This window comes from Pristiophorus japonicus, chromosome 9, assembly GCF_044704955.1.
Source record: "Pristiophorus japonicus isolate sPriJap1 chromosome 9, sPriJap1.hap1, whole genome shotgun sequence".
Taxonomy (NCBI): Eukaryota; Metazoa; Chordata; class Chondrichthyes; family Pristiophoridae; genus Pristiophorus; species Pristiophorus japonicus.
This window is the reverse complement of record NC_091985.1, coordinates 115,905,083-115,917,189: the sequence shown is the minus strand read 5'-3', so window position 1 is coordinate 115,917,189 and position 12,107 is coordinate 115,905,083. Positions and strand designations below refer to the sequence as shown.

The 12,107-nt window shown below is 43.7% G+C and overlaps 1 protein-coding gene across 3 annotated transcripts in view; it reads left to right on the top strand.

Annotated features, from left to right (window-relative positions):
- The window catches only part of LOC139273181 (utrophin-like), a 476,555-nt gene that overhangs the window by 81,086 nt on the left and 383,362 nt on the right, over positions 1 to 12,107 (top strand). For all 3 annotated transcript variants that reach the window (XM_070889721.1, XM_070889722.1, XM_070889723.1), the window contains 5 exons: positions 1,183 to 1,359; positions 9,025 to 9,162; positions 9,461 to 9,613; positions 10,050 to 10,226; positions 10,470 to 10,658. In XM_070889721.1, the coding sequence (XP_070745822.1) occupies positions 1,183 to 1,359; positions 9,025 to 9,162; positions 9,461 to 9,613; positions 10,050 to 10,226; positions 10,470 to 10,658 (834 nt within the window). The remainder of the gene's footprint in view (positions 1 to 1,182; positions 1,360 to 9,024; positions 9,163 to 9,460; positions 9,614 to 10,049; positions 10,227 to 10,469; positions 10,659 to 12,107) is intronic.

Below are 12,107 nucleotides of genomic sequence, written 5' to 3'. Positions count from 1 at the left end.
CAGAAGTTTATTGGGGCTGTTCTCCAAATAGTCATTACGTTTAAGGCAAAATGTTCTGCCTGTTATTTTTGCATTGCCCACACACTAATCCAATTTTAAATAAGAACATAAGAAATAGGAGCAGGAGTAGGCCATACGGCCCCTCGAGCCTGCTCTGCCATTTAATACGATCATTGTTGATCTGATCATGGACTCGGGTCCACTTCCCTGCTCGCTCCCCTTAATCCCTTAATCCCTTATTCCCTTATCAGTTAAGAAACTGTCTATCTCTACCTTGAATATATTCAATGACCCAGCTTCCACAACTCCGAGTCAGCGAATTCCACAGAATTACAACCCTCAGAAGAAATTTCTCCTCATCTCAGTTTTAAATGTGTGGCCCCTTATTCTAAGATTATGCCCTCTAGTTCTAGTCTCCCCTATGAGAGGAAACATCCTCTCTGCATCCACCTTGTTGAGCCCCCTTAATCTTATACATTTCGATAAGATCACCACTCATTCTTCTTAATTCCAATGAGTAGAGGCTCAACCTTTCCTCATAAGTCAATCCCTCCCTCATCTCCGGAATCAACCGAGTGAACCTTCCCTGAACTGCCTCCAAAGCAAGTATATCCTTTCTTAAATTTGGAAACCAAAATTGTGTGCCGTATTCCAGGTGTGACCTCACCAATACCCTGTATAACTGTAGCAAAACTTCCCTGCTTTTCTACTCCATCCCCTTTGCAATAAAGGCCAAGATTCCATTGGCCTTCCTGATCACTTGCTGTACCTGCATACTAACCTTTCGTGTTTCATGCACCAAGACCCCCAGGTCCAGCTGTACTGCAGCACTTTGCAATTTTTTGCCATTTAAATAATAACCATTATCTTGCTGAGTACCACCTCCTTAGTGATTGTGTTCAGCTTCAACATTCAAGACTTCCTTCCTACCGACCTAGACTGAGGTCCACCTTTTGACAATTGCCATAGACATGTTTACATTCTCTTGATCCCAATGTTGCATCCTTTAACTAGTACATATGTAAACTTTAGTTTTTGACTGGCCTATTCATCATTTTATCAGTGACTGCATTTGTCTCCACATGTTTCTGAACACAACTAGCGGTGTGTGTAATAAATTAATAAACAAGGCGTTTAACATAAATTGAATATAAATAACTACTTTATTGTATGTGACTACAGATGGAAGCAGCAATGCAAGAACCTACAAGCCATGAAAGTGGGTTCAGACCAGGTCTGAAGACCGACCAGGTTTCATTAATTGATCTAGATCGCTTTGAAGCTGAGCTGCAAATCAAGATAGACGACTTGGAGAAAAAGCTGCAGCGTAGCGAGGAAATCCCTGATGATGATGAAAAGGTAAAATACGGAGGATTGTTAATCTTTTACATAGCAGCATCATTGGAGAGTGTGCCAAATATCCTGATCACATTAAAAATATTGATGTGATGAGGATATATTTAATGTATAAAAAAAATGAAGAGACCGTCACGATGCCTTTATAGCTGCTTCTGTAGAAGTTCTGTGGCTCATTGGGTAAACACGTTGCCTGCTGTTGGGCATTAACATCGGAAAGTTCCTGATGCAATTCCTGCTTGTTGCTGAGTTAAATAATCTCAGTCGAGGTGCCAGTAGGGTGCTATAATTGACTTAAGGGAGTGGAAAAATTAACGAGAGCACCAATTGTTAATCAGTGACTACTGCTGGAAGGTATGTGTATGAATGTCGGGTGAGTGCACGTTTGGGCTTGGACTCGCTGTGTGGGCTTACAGATGAACTTGGGTGAGGGACTGGAAAGCAGCCTGTGTAGAGCCAATCCACAGCATCATTCAGTGACTTCAGGAGTGACCGGGAAAGAAAGTTTAAATATTGATGATGTGCCATATATCCGCAGTGTCCCATTGTTCTCTACACAGTTGCCCATGAAATATACTTGACTGGTGGGGTGGGAGTGAGGGAGTGGGAGTTTGGGACCGGGTGAGGGAGTGGGAGATTGGGACCTGACACCAGACAGAATGTGTAGCTGGCAAGATCCTTGTGAAGCACCTTACTGAGGCTGAGAGTAATGGCATCCTCGAGACAATGTTGCATCAGGCAGTCCTAAATGCACTGGCCTGGTCAGTCAATGAGGTATCCTTTTAGAAGTTGTAGAATGTGCCCTACCCCAGAGGTGGACATTAAAAATGAGACTAATTGGCAGATGCTTCTCAATGGTATTGCATCTACCAGATAAAGATCCAGACTTGGACCTTGCAGATTGTATTAAGTGCTGTAATGCATCACATGTCACATGCGCAGTTCTTGTATTGGCATTAGTTTACAGTCCTAATTCAATAGAATATGCTTTGGCTAAAACGCAGGAACTGTTTGGTAGGTTTGCTCCCTGCTGCTTAAAAAATCAAGGAGATGCTGGAAAAACACAGCAAGTCTATCAGCAGTTCTGACATGGGATCCTTACCCAAAACATTAAACTCTCTTTACAGATGCTGATGATTAGTGTGCAGACTTCTTATCAGAACTGCTGACTGACCATTTCCAGTCAAGCATTTTCTGTTTTGAATTGAAGACTCCTAATATTTGCAGTCTTTTTGCTTTTGTCCGGCACTGGTTTGCTGTTCCTGTCATGTGGTGGTTTCTCATCCAAGTTGAAATCAGCTAAAGTTGTCACGTTCAGAAGGGAGCTTAATGCTTGTGGTCTTACTTTGGAGTCTTGCCTTAAGAGTCTTATTCTACAGAGTCATTATATTGTTAATTATGAGTCTGTGTAGCATTTTCAACTCTGTCGATGTAAAGGTGTACTGTGACTTGGGAGTCTGCGGGCACTGAAGCCAAGACGAACATAACATACGAACAAGAGTAGGCCATCTAGCCCCTCGAGCCTGCTCCGCCACTCAACAAGATCATGGCTGATCTGGCCGTGGACTCAGCTCCACTTACCCGCCCGCTCCCCATAACCCTTAATTTCCCTTATTGGTTAAAAATCTGTCTATCTGTGATTTGAATACATTCAATGAGCTAGCCTCAACTGCTTCCCTGGGTAGAGAATTCCACAGATTCACAACCCTCTGGGAGAAGAAATTCCTTCTCAACTCGGTTTTAAATTGGCTCCCCCATATTTTGAGGCTGTGCCCCCTAGTTCTAGTCTCCCCGACCAGTGGAAACAACCTCTCTGCCTCTATCTTGTCCATCCCTTTCATTATTTTAAATGTTTCTATAAGATCACCCCTCATCCTTCTGAACTCCAACGAGTAAAGACCCAGTCGACTCAATCTATCATCATAAGGTAACCCCCTCATCTCCGGAATCAGCTGAGTGAATCGTCTCTGTACCCCCTCCAAAGCTAGTATATCCTTCCTCAAGCAAGGTGACCAAAACTGCAGGCAGTACTCCAGGTGCGGCCTCACCAATACCCTGTACAGTTGCAGCAGGACCTCCCTGCTTTTGTACTCCATCCCTCTCGCAATGAAGGCCAACATTCCATTCGCTTTCCTGATTACATGTTGCACCTGCAAACTAACTTTTTGGGATTCATGTCCAAAAAGAGTTTCATGCACAAGAACCCCCAGGTCCCTCTGCACCGCAGCATGTTGTAATTTCTCCCCATTCAAATAATATTCCCTTTTACTGTTTTTTTTTTTTTCCCCAAGGTGGATGACCTCACATTTTCCGACATTGTATTCCATCTGCCAAACCTTAGCCCATTCGCTTAACCTATCTAAATCTCTTTGCAGCCTCGCTGTGTCCTCTACACAACCCGCTTTCCCACTAATCTTTGTGTCATCTGCAAATTTTGTTACACTACACTCTGTCCCCTCTTCCAGGTCATCTATGTATATTGTAAACAATTGTGGTCCCAGCACCGATCCCTGTGGCACACCACGAACTACCGATTTCCAACCCGAAAAGGACCCTCTGCTTTCTGTTAGCCAGCCAATTCTCGATCCATGCTAATACATTTCCTCTGACTCCGTGTACCTTTATCCTCTGCAGTAACTTTTTGTGTGGCACCTTATCGAATGCCTTTTGGAAATCTAAATACACCACATCCATCGGTACACCTCTATCCACCATGCTCGTTATATCCTCAACGGATTCCAGGAAGGTAGTTAAACATGATTTCCCCTTCATGAATCCATGTTGCGTCTGCTTGATTGCACTATTCCTATCTAGATTTCCCGCTATTTCTTCCTTAATGATAGCTTCAAGCATTTTCCCCACTACAGATGTTAAACTAACCAGCCTATAGTTACCTGCCTTTTGTCTGCCCCCTTTTTTAAACATAAGCGTTACATTAGCTGCTTTCCAATCCGCTGGTACCTCCCCAGAGTCCAAAGAATTTTGGTAGATTATAACGAATGCATCTGCTATAACTTCCGCCATCTCTTTTAATACCCTAGGATGCATATCATCTGGACCAGGGGACTTGTCTACCTTGAGATCCATTAGCCTGTCCAGCACTACCCCCCCCTAGTGAAAGACATGACTGGAGCTTTGCACTTGATATAGTATAACTCCAGTCAGGTACAAATCCATTATACTGCCTGGATATATTACTTTTGAATATTTTGGTAACGTTCAGAGAGCACATGTGATTTCCCCTGCTCTATTAAAAACAATTATTGTACTCTCACCCTGGCCGTTCCCCCTGGTATGGTCCTCATCTTCGCTCCCTTAAGTCCAAGGGATGCAGACTTGAATGAATATGGCGGACAACTGGTTTAGCCATTCACCGCCAGATCTGGTTGGACCACAGAAAGCATTATTGGGTCCGGCTCTTGTCTGCTAAAATTGCTCACTATTCCGGAATCATTCTAGAATGCAAAAATAAACCCTGGCTTCTATTCTCTACTGCTAACCGTCTTCTTCAACTCCTCTCCCCTGTCTCTACCTTCCCCTCCGACAATGTGCGAGGAGCTCATGGACTTCTTTGTCTCTAAGGTTGAGATCATCCGTTCAGTTGCCACTTCCCTACCTTCCCCTTGCCAACCGGGCCAAACTTCCTCTGCGGATCCCTCTGCCCTAGCCCTGACCTCACATCTTTCTCCAGTTTCTCTCCGATCTCCCCTCGTGACCTCTCTGAGCTCATCCCTGAGACCCACTTCCTGCTCCCTTGACCCTATTCCCACCACACTGCTGACCACCCAACTTCCTTTTCTAGCTCCCATGTCAGCTGACATGTTAATGGTTCCCCTCTCCCTCAAAGCTGCTGTCATCACCCATCTCCTCAAAAAACTAACCCTTGACCCCTTCATCTTTGCAAACGACTGCCCCATCTCCAACCATCCCTTCCTCTCAAGTCCTTGCACGTGTTATTGCCTCCCAAATCTGTGCCTGTCTTTCCCACAACTCCATATTTGAATCCCTCCAATTAGGCTTCCGGTCCTGCCACAGTACCGAAACGGCTCTCATCAAAGTCACAAATGACACTTTTTGACTGTGGTAAAGGCACATTATCCCTCCTCATACATCTTGACCTGTCTGCAGCCTTTGACAAGGTTGACCACTCCATCCTTCTCCATCGCCTTTCCACCGTGATCCAGCTGGGTGGGACTGCACTTGCCTGGTTCCATTCTTATCTGTCTAAACTTAGCCAGAAAATCACCTGAACGGCTTCTCTTCCCGCTCCCGCATCGTTACCTCTGGGTGTCCCCCAAGGATCTATACTTATCCTCCCCCTTCCCCCCCGCCCCCATTTCTCGACTACACATTGCCATTTGACGACATAATCTGAAAACACAGTGCCAGTTTCCACATGTAGGCTGCTGACACCCAACTCTACCTCACTACCACTTCTTTCAACCCCTCCACGGTCTCTAAATGGTCGCACTGCTTGTCTGACATTCAGTTCTGGACGAATAGAAATTTTCTCCAATTAAATATTGGGAAGACCGAAGCCATTGTTTTCGGTCCCCGCCAGAAACTCCGTTCCCTAGTCATTGACTCCATCCCTCTCCCCAACTTTTGTCTGAGGCTGAACCAGACTTTGCAATCTTGGTGTGATATTTGACCCTGAAATTAACTTTCAACCACTTATCCGCAGCATAACTAACACCGCCTATTTTCCCCTCCATAACATCACCCATCTCTGCCCTTGCCTCAATTTATTCACTGCTGAAACCCTCATCCATGCATTTGTTATCTCTAGACTTGACTCTTCCAACGCACTCCTAGCTGGCCTTCCACATTTACCCTACGCAAACTTCCGGTGATCCAAAACCCGGCTGCCATAGTGCTGACTCGCACTAAGGCCCGCTCACCCATCACCCGTGTTCACTGACCTACATTGGCTCCTGGTTAAGCAATGCCTCGATTTCAAAATTCTCATCCTTGTTTTCAAATCTCTCCTTGCCCTTGCCCCTCTCTATCTGTAATCTCCTTCAGCCCCATAACTCCTCGCCCCCCCCCTGCCGAGATATATGCGCTCCTTGAATTCTACCATCTTGAGCAGCTCTGATAATCGCTCAATCATTGCTGGACATGCCTTCTGTTGCTTAGTCCCTAAGTTTTGAAATTCCCTGCCGAAATCTCTCCCCCTCTCTACAGCTTTTTTCTCCTTCAAGACGTTCCTTAAAACCTACCTCTTTGACCAAGCTTTTGGTTACCTGCCTTAGTTTCTCCTTATATGGCTCGGTGTCAAATTTTGTTTGATAACGCTCCTGTGGAGTGCCTTGGGACGTTTTACTACGTTAAAGGTGCAATATAAATGCAAGTTGTTGTTGCACCCTCCGACAGTGGCATTTAACTCATTGGAGAATAGAGCCAACTGCACAGCTGTTTCATCACTGCTAAGTGCATGGCACTGCTGGCAGTGTATCTGTTCATGGTGTGTAGGTCTGGGACCTGTATCTTTTAAGAACATAAGAAATAGGAGTAGCCCATTTGGCCCTTCAAGCCTGCTCCGCCATTTAATATTATGGCTGATCTAATCATGGACTCAGCTCCACTTCCCTGTCTGCTCCCCATAACCCTTTTTCCCCTTATTGCTCAAAAATCTGTCTATCTCCGCCTTAAATATATTCAATGACCCACGATCCACAGTTCTCTAGGGCAGAGAGTTCCACAGATTTACAACCATCAGAGGTCCTCCTCATCTCAGTTTTAATGGGCGGCCCCTTATTCTGAGACTATGTCCCTTAGTTTTAGTTTCCCCTATTAGTGGAAATATCCTCTCTGCATCCACCTTGTCGAGCCCCCTCATTATCATATATGTTTCGATAAGATCACCTCCCATTCTTCTGAACTCCAATGAGTATCGGCCCAATCTATTCAACCTATTTTCATAAGTCAACCCCCTCATCTCCGGAATCAATCTAGTAGTATTCCTTCTCTGAACAGCATCCAATGTAAGTATATCCTTAAATACGGAGACCAAAACTGTATGCAGTACTCTAGCTGTGGTCTCACCAATATCCTGTACAACTGTACAGGATATTGGGGAGGCCACAGCTAGAGTACTGCATACAGTTTTGGTCTCCGTATTTAAGGAAGGATATACTTACATTGGATGCTGTTATACTCCATCCTCCTTGCAATAAAGGCCAACATTCCATTTGCCTTCCTGATTACTTGCTGTACCTGCATACTAACGTTTTGTGTTTCATGCACAAGGACCCCCAGGTCCCTCTGTATTGCAACATTTGCAATTTTTCTCCATTTCAATTATAATTTGCTTTTCTATATTCTGCCAAAGTGGATAACCTCATATTTTCCCACATTATACTCCATCTGACATTTTTGTCCACTCACTTAACCTGTCTATATCCCTTTGCAGATTTCTTGTGTCCTCCTCACAATTTGCTCTTCCACCCATCTTTGTATCAGCAAACTTGGCTACATTACACTCAGTCCCTTCATCCAAGTCATTAATATAGATTGAAAATAATTGAGGTCCCAGCACCGATCCCTGCGGCACCCCACTAGTTACTGTTTGCCAACCGGAAAATGACCCATTTGTCCCAACTCTCTGTTTTCTGTTAGTTCGCCAATCCTCTGTTCATGCTAATATATTGCCCCCAACCTATAATGGCACCCTTGGATACTACTTTTGGTTAGGGGAGCTAGTTGGCACAGTGATTTAGCGCAGTGTCTTTTCACCTCTGGAACCCGCCTTTGAATTCTGGTGGGATTTGTGGGATGAGTTTTTCTCCATCGGCCGAAACAGTACAATAAAAATTGGAAGAATTTATGATCAAACTGAATGGCACTCTGGATGAATGAACTAGAATGGGATGAATGGCATTCCTCATTGTACCTACCTTGTAGGTCCTGCCTTTTAGAAACAAAAAGCAGTGTCTTCACCCACTGCACTTTCTATCCTTACTACTAGGGGGAATCAAGGGGTATGGCGAGAAAGCAGGAATGGGGTACTGAAGTTGCATGTTCAGCCATGAACTCATTGAATGGCGGTGCAGGCTAGAAGGGCTGAATGGCCTACTCCTGCACCTATTTTCTATGTTTCTTGCACCACCTAGTCCTTCTTTGATGCTTGCAACAAAAAGTTTTATTGCTAATTTCTGGGTGATATGCCAACTTTTGACTCTCTACATGTGAAGCTGAGTGTTTGGTCTGATCCTCTGTACAAGCAAGAAGATATGAACCATACGCATGTCATCAATTCTCGATCTCTGACAAATATTTTCACCGTCTCACCCCACCCTACCTAATCCATGTGTGCCCTTCAAGCCTCTAACGCTGGCCTTTCTTGGCCCTCCTGTTGATTCTCTGAAATGCCCTCCTTGAATGCCTTCTCAAGACTTCTCTTCAAGCAAACCTTTGTTTAACTCTCCAAACTATCCTACAATGGCTCAGCTTCTTCTCCTTTCTTCATGTGTGAAGCACCTTGGGACTTTTTCTACATTAAAGGCACTATATAAATGTAAGTTGTACGTATTAGGTCCTTGCACTATTTACATTCGGAACTACATACAGAGGAGCTTTTCTGAATCCTTGTGTGTGTGGATGCGTGCTTGTGTGTGGGGGTGCACTGTGTATATTTGCTTTCTACTTAAAAATCTGTGTTTCTAGATGGATGAAGAGGAAGCGGATATGGAGGAGATGCTACAGAAAGGTGAACAGCTGCTGCAGCTGACTGATGATGATTACAGACGGAAAAAAATCCACAGAAAACTGATCCTTCTGCAGACAAAGTACGCCACTGTTAAGGTATGAGAAAAGCTAATGCTACCCGATTAGAACTAATCTGATGAATATAATCATAACGAATGGTTAAAAAATGAGTCCTGCTTATTGGATCTTCAAATGTAGTGAGTGGTTGGAGTGTTTAGATCTGTTTGTATCCCTGGTGTTAACCACATAATTATCTGTGGGCAGAGATTTATCTTTGTAAGCAATCCCCAAGTTGCTGCAGAATAGTCTGGTTATTAAAAGACCTTTATCTTTAACTAGTGTGAGATGAACTCATTAGGATTGAAGACGGAATGTTTTTTACTCTGGTATTTAGGAAGCAAAATTAATGCAGAAGGAGCAAGTAGGAGAGATGTCACCTGGGTGGTACCAGCACAAGAGAGAGCAAAGCTACTTCCTGCAGTGGCTGGATGACATTGAGCACCGACTGTTGGACTCCTATGGCTCAGAAGACGAGACGGGATTACAGGTAGTAAAATTAAGCTGCTTTTAATTTCTGTCTTTCGGCTTGTTCCTTGTGGTTTCTTTATATTAATACAGGATATTTCCTCTCAAGAAGTACTATTGTTGAAGGTTTTCACTAGATGTTGATTAGGACTAAACAATAGAACTGCTGGTTGCTACTTTGTGAATAAACTGACACCAACAATATTGTTGTATGAAAATAGTGCAACATAATTGACTCGCATTCAAATAGGAGTGGAAGGAGGGGAAATTTGGAATGGTCCTCCACTGAGTTGCTGATGTAAAGCTTTTGGTGGCTGGCTGGCAGGGACTTTAGCAGTGAGATTGCAGCAGTTGTCTGACCTGCCTTAGGCTGCAGAGAAGGAAAAAGTTATGTGAGCTTTCAAGAAATATTAATATAATCCAGGGGCGTTGTCTCAAAATGTGCTTTTTCTTTCCAGAAACTGACCCAAGAGTTTGAGCAGCGAAGGGAAGACTTCACTGCCTTAACAAAGAAGAGCCAAGGCCTGGGATGGTATAGTACCTCTCCAGGAAAGGACAGCATCAATGTGGAGAAGCGCTGGCACCAAATAGAGACCCAGTTTTCTACTTATCAAGCACTGCATTTAAAGAGTCCAGTAAGTTTATGATTTTTTAATTTTATAAAATCCAAAATATTGGAGAGCAAGGATTCATTTATTTTGCAATGTGCAACTAGCCAGTCTAACATTTGCACTGAGATTGTTCGTAGGATTTCACTGCTTTTCTGAAAATGTAATGCAACTGTGAGTTTGCAAAGCAGCATTGATAGAGGAATCCAGAATTTGGCCATTGCCAATTATTACTTTAAGTCAACTTCATACTGCTGCCTCTCTCCTCAGGAAGCCAGCGTTATCACTGGCCATTACACCACCAGTGCAGGAATGGCATCTCAGTACTTCCCATCAGATTATCTTCTGGACATTAACAAGACATTGCTGGCTCTGGCTGATGTCGAACTACTACTCAATGCGCCAGAATTGAACAATGGAAAATATGAGGACTTCTCAAGCCAGGAAGATTCCCTAAAGGTGTGTTGGATGTACTGGAAAAGTGGTTTGTTGATGCTCATGTCTGTGAATGAGCCACATGATGGCTTCTAACCCTATCAAAGACTTAATTGCACAGTAATGCAGCCCTGTATTATATAATACACTGATCAGGGAATAATTGCTTATATTATGCATTACATTGTGTGTCACATGTTATAACAGCTCTGTTTATAAAACTACGCATCCTCCAATTAACTGAGCAATGCAGCAGGGATTTCGCTAGTGTGTCCCGATTCATTTTATTACTTACTTACTACAATTATAGAGGGCCCTGGTGAGGCCGCGCCTGGAGGATTTGAACAGTTTTGGTTTCCTTATCTAAGGAAGGATGCACTTGCCATAGAGGGAGTGCAACGAAGGTTCATCAGACTGATTCCTGGGATGGGGGATTGTCCTATGAGGAGAGATTGACTAGATTAGTAGAGTTTAGAAGAATGAGAGGTGATCTAATTGAAACATACAAAATTTTTAGAGCTTGACAGGGTAGATGCAGAAAGGATGATCCTCTGGCTTGGAAGTCTAGAACCAGGGGTTACAATCTCAGAATAAGGGGTCGGCCATTTAGGACTGATGAGAAATGTTTTCACTCAGAGGGTGGTGAATCTTTGGAATTCTCTACCCCAGAGGCTTGTGGAGGCTCAGTCATTGAGTATATTCAAGACAGAAATTGTAGATTTTTGGATATTAAGGGAATCCAGGAATATGGAGATAGTGGAGTTGAAAGATGATCAGCCATGATCTTATTGAATGGCGGAGCAGGCTCAAGGGGCCAAATGGCCTACTCCTATTTTTTATGTTCTAATTCAGCACTAATTGTCACTCTCACTCAGGCCACAGGATGATGACTGATGTGGGTCACACTAGCTCAACATGGTGCTCCACTGAGGTAAATGGTCAGGGCCGAGTACATAGAATTTACAGCACAGCACAGAAATGGACCGTTCGGCCCAACAGGTTCATATGAGCCTCCTCCCACCTTACTTCATCTCACCCTATCAACATATCCTTCTATTCCTTTCTTCCTCATGAACTTATTTGCCTTAAATGCATCTCTGCTATTCGTCTCAATCACTCTGGTAGCGAGTTCCATATCCTCACCACCGAGTAAAGAAGTTTTTCATGACGTCTCCTGCCCCTATTTCTTATATTTGTAATAGATTAACGAGTTATTTATCGCTCAAAAAGCTGGGATTGTTCTCCTTAGAGCAGAGAAGGTTAAGAGGAGATTTGACACAGATGTTCAAAATCATAAATGGTTTTGATAGAGTAAATAAGGAGAAACTGTTTCCGGTAGCAGAAGGGACTGTAACCAGAGGACGCAGATTTAATGTGATTGGCAATCGAGCCAGAGACAACACAAAAACATTTTTTTATGCAGCGAGCTGTTACAATCTGGAATGCAGTGCCTGAAAGGGTAGAGGAAGCAGA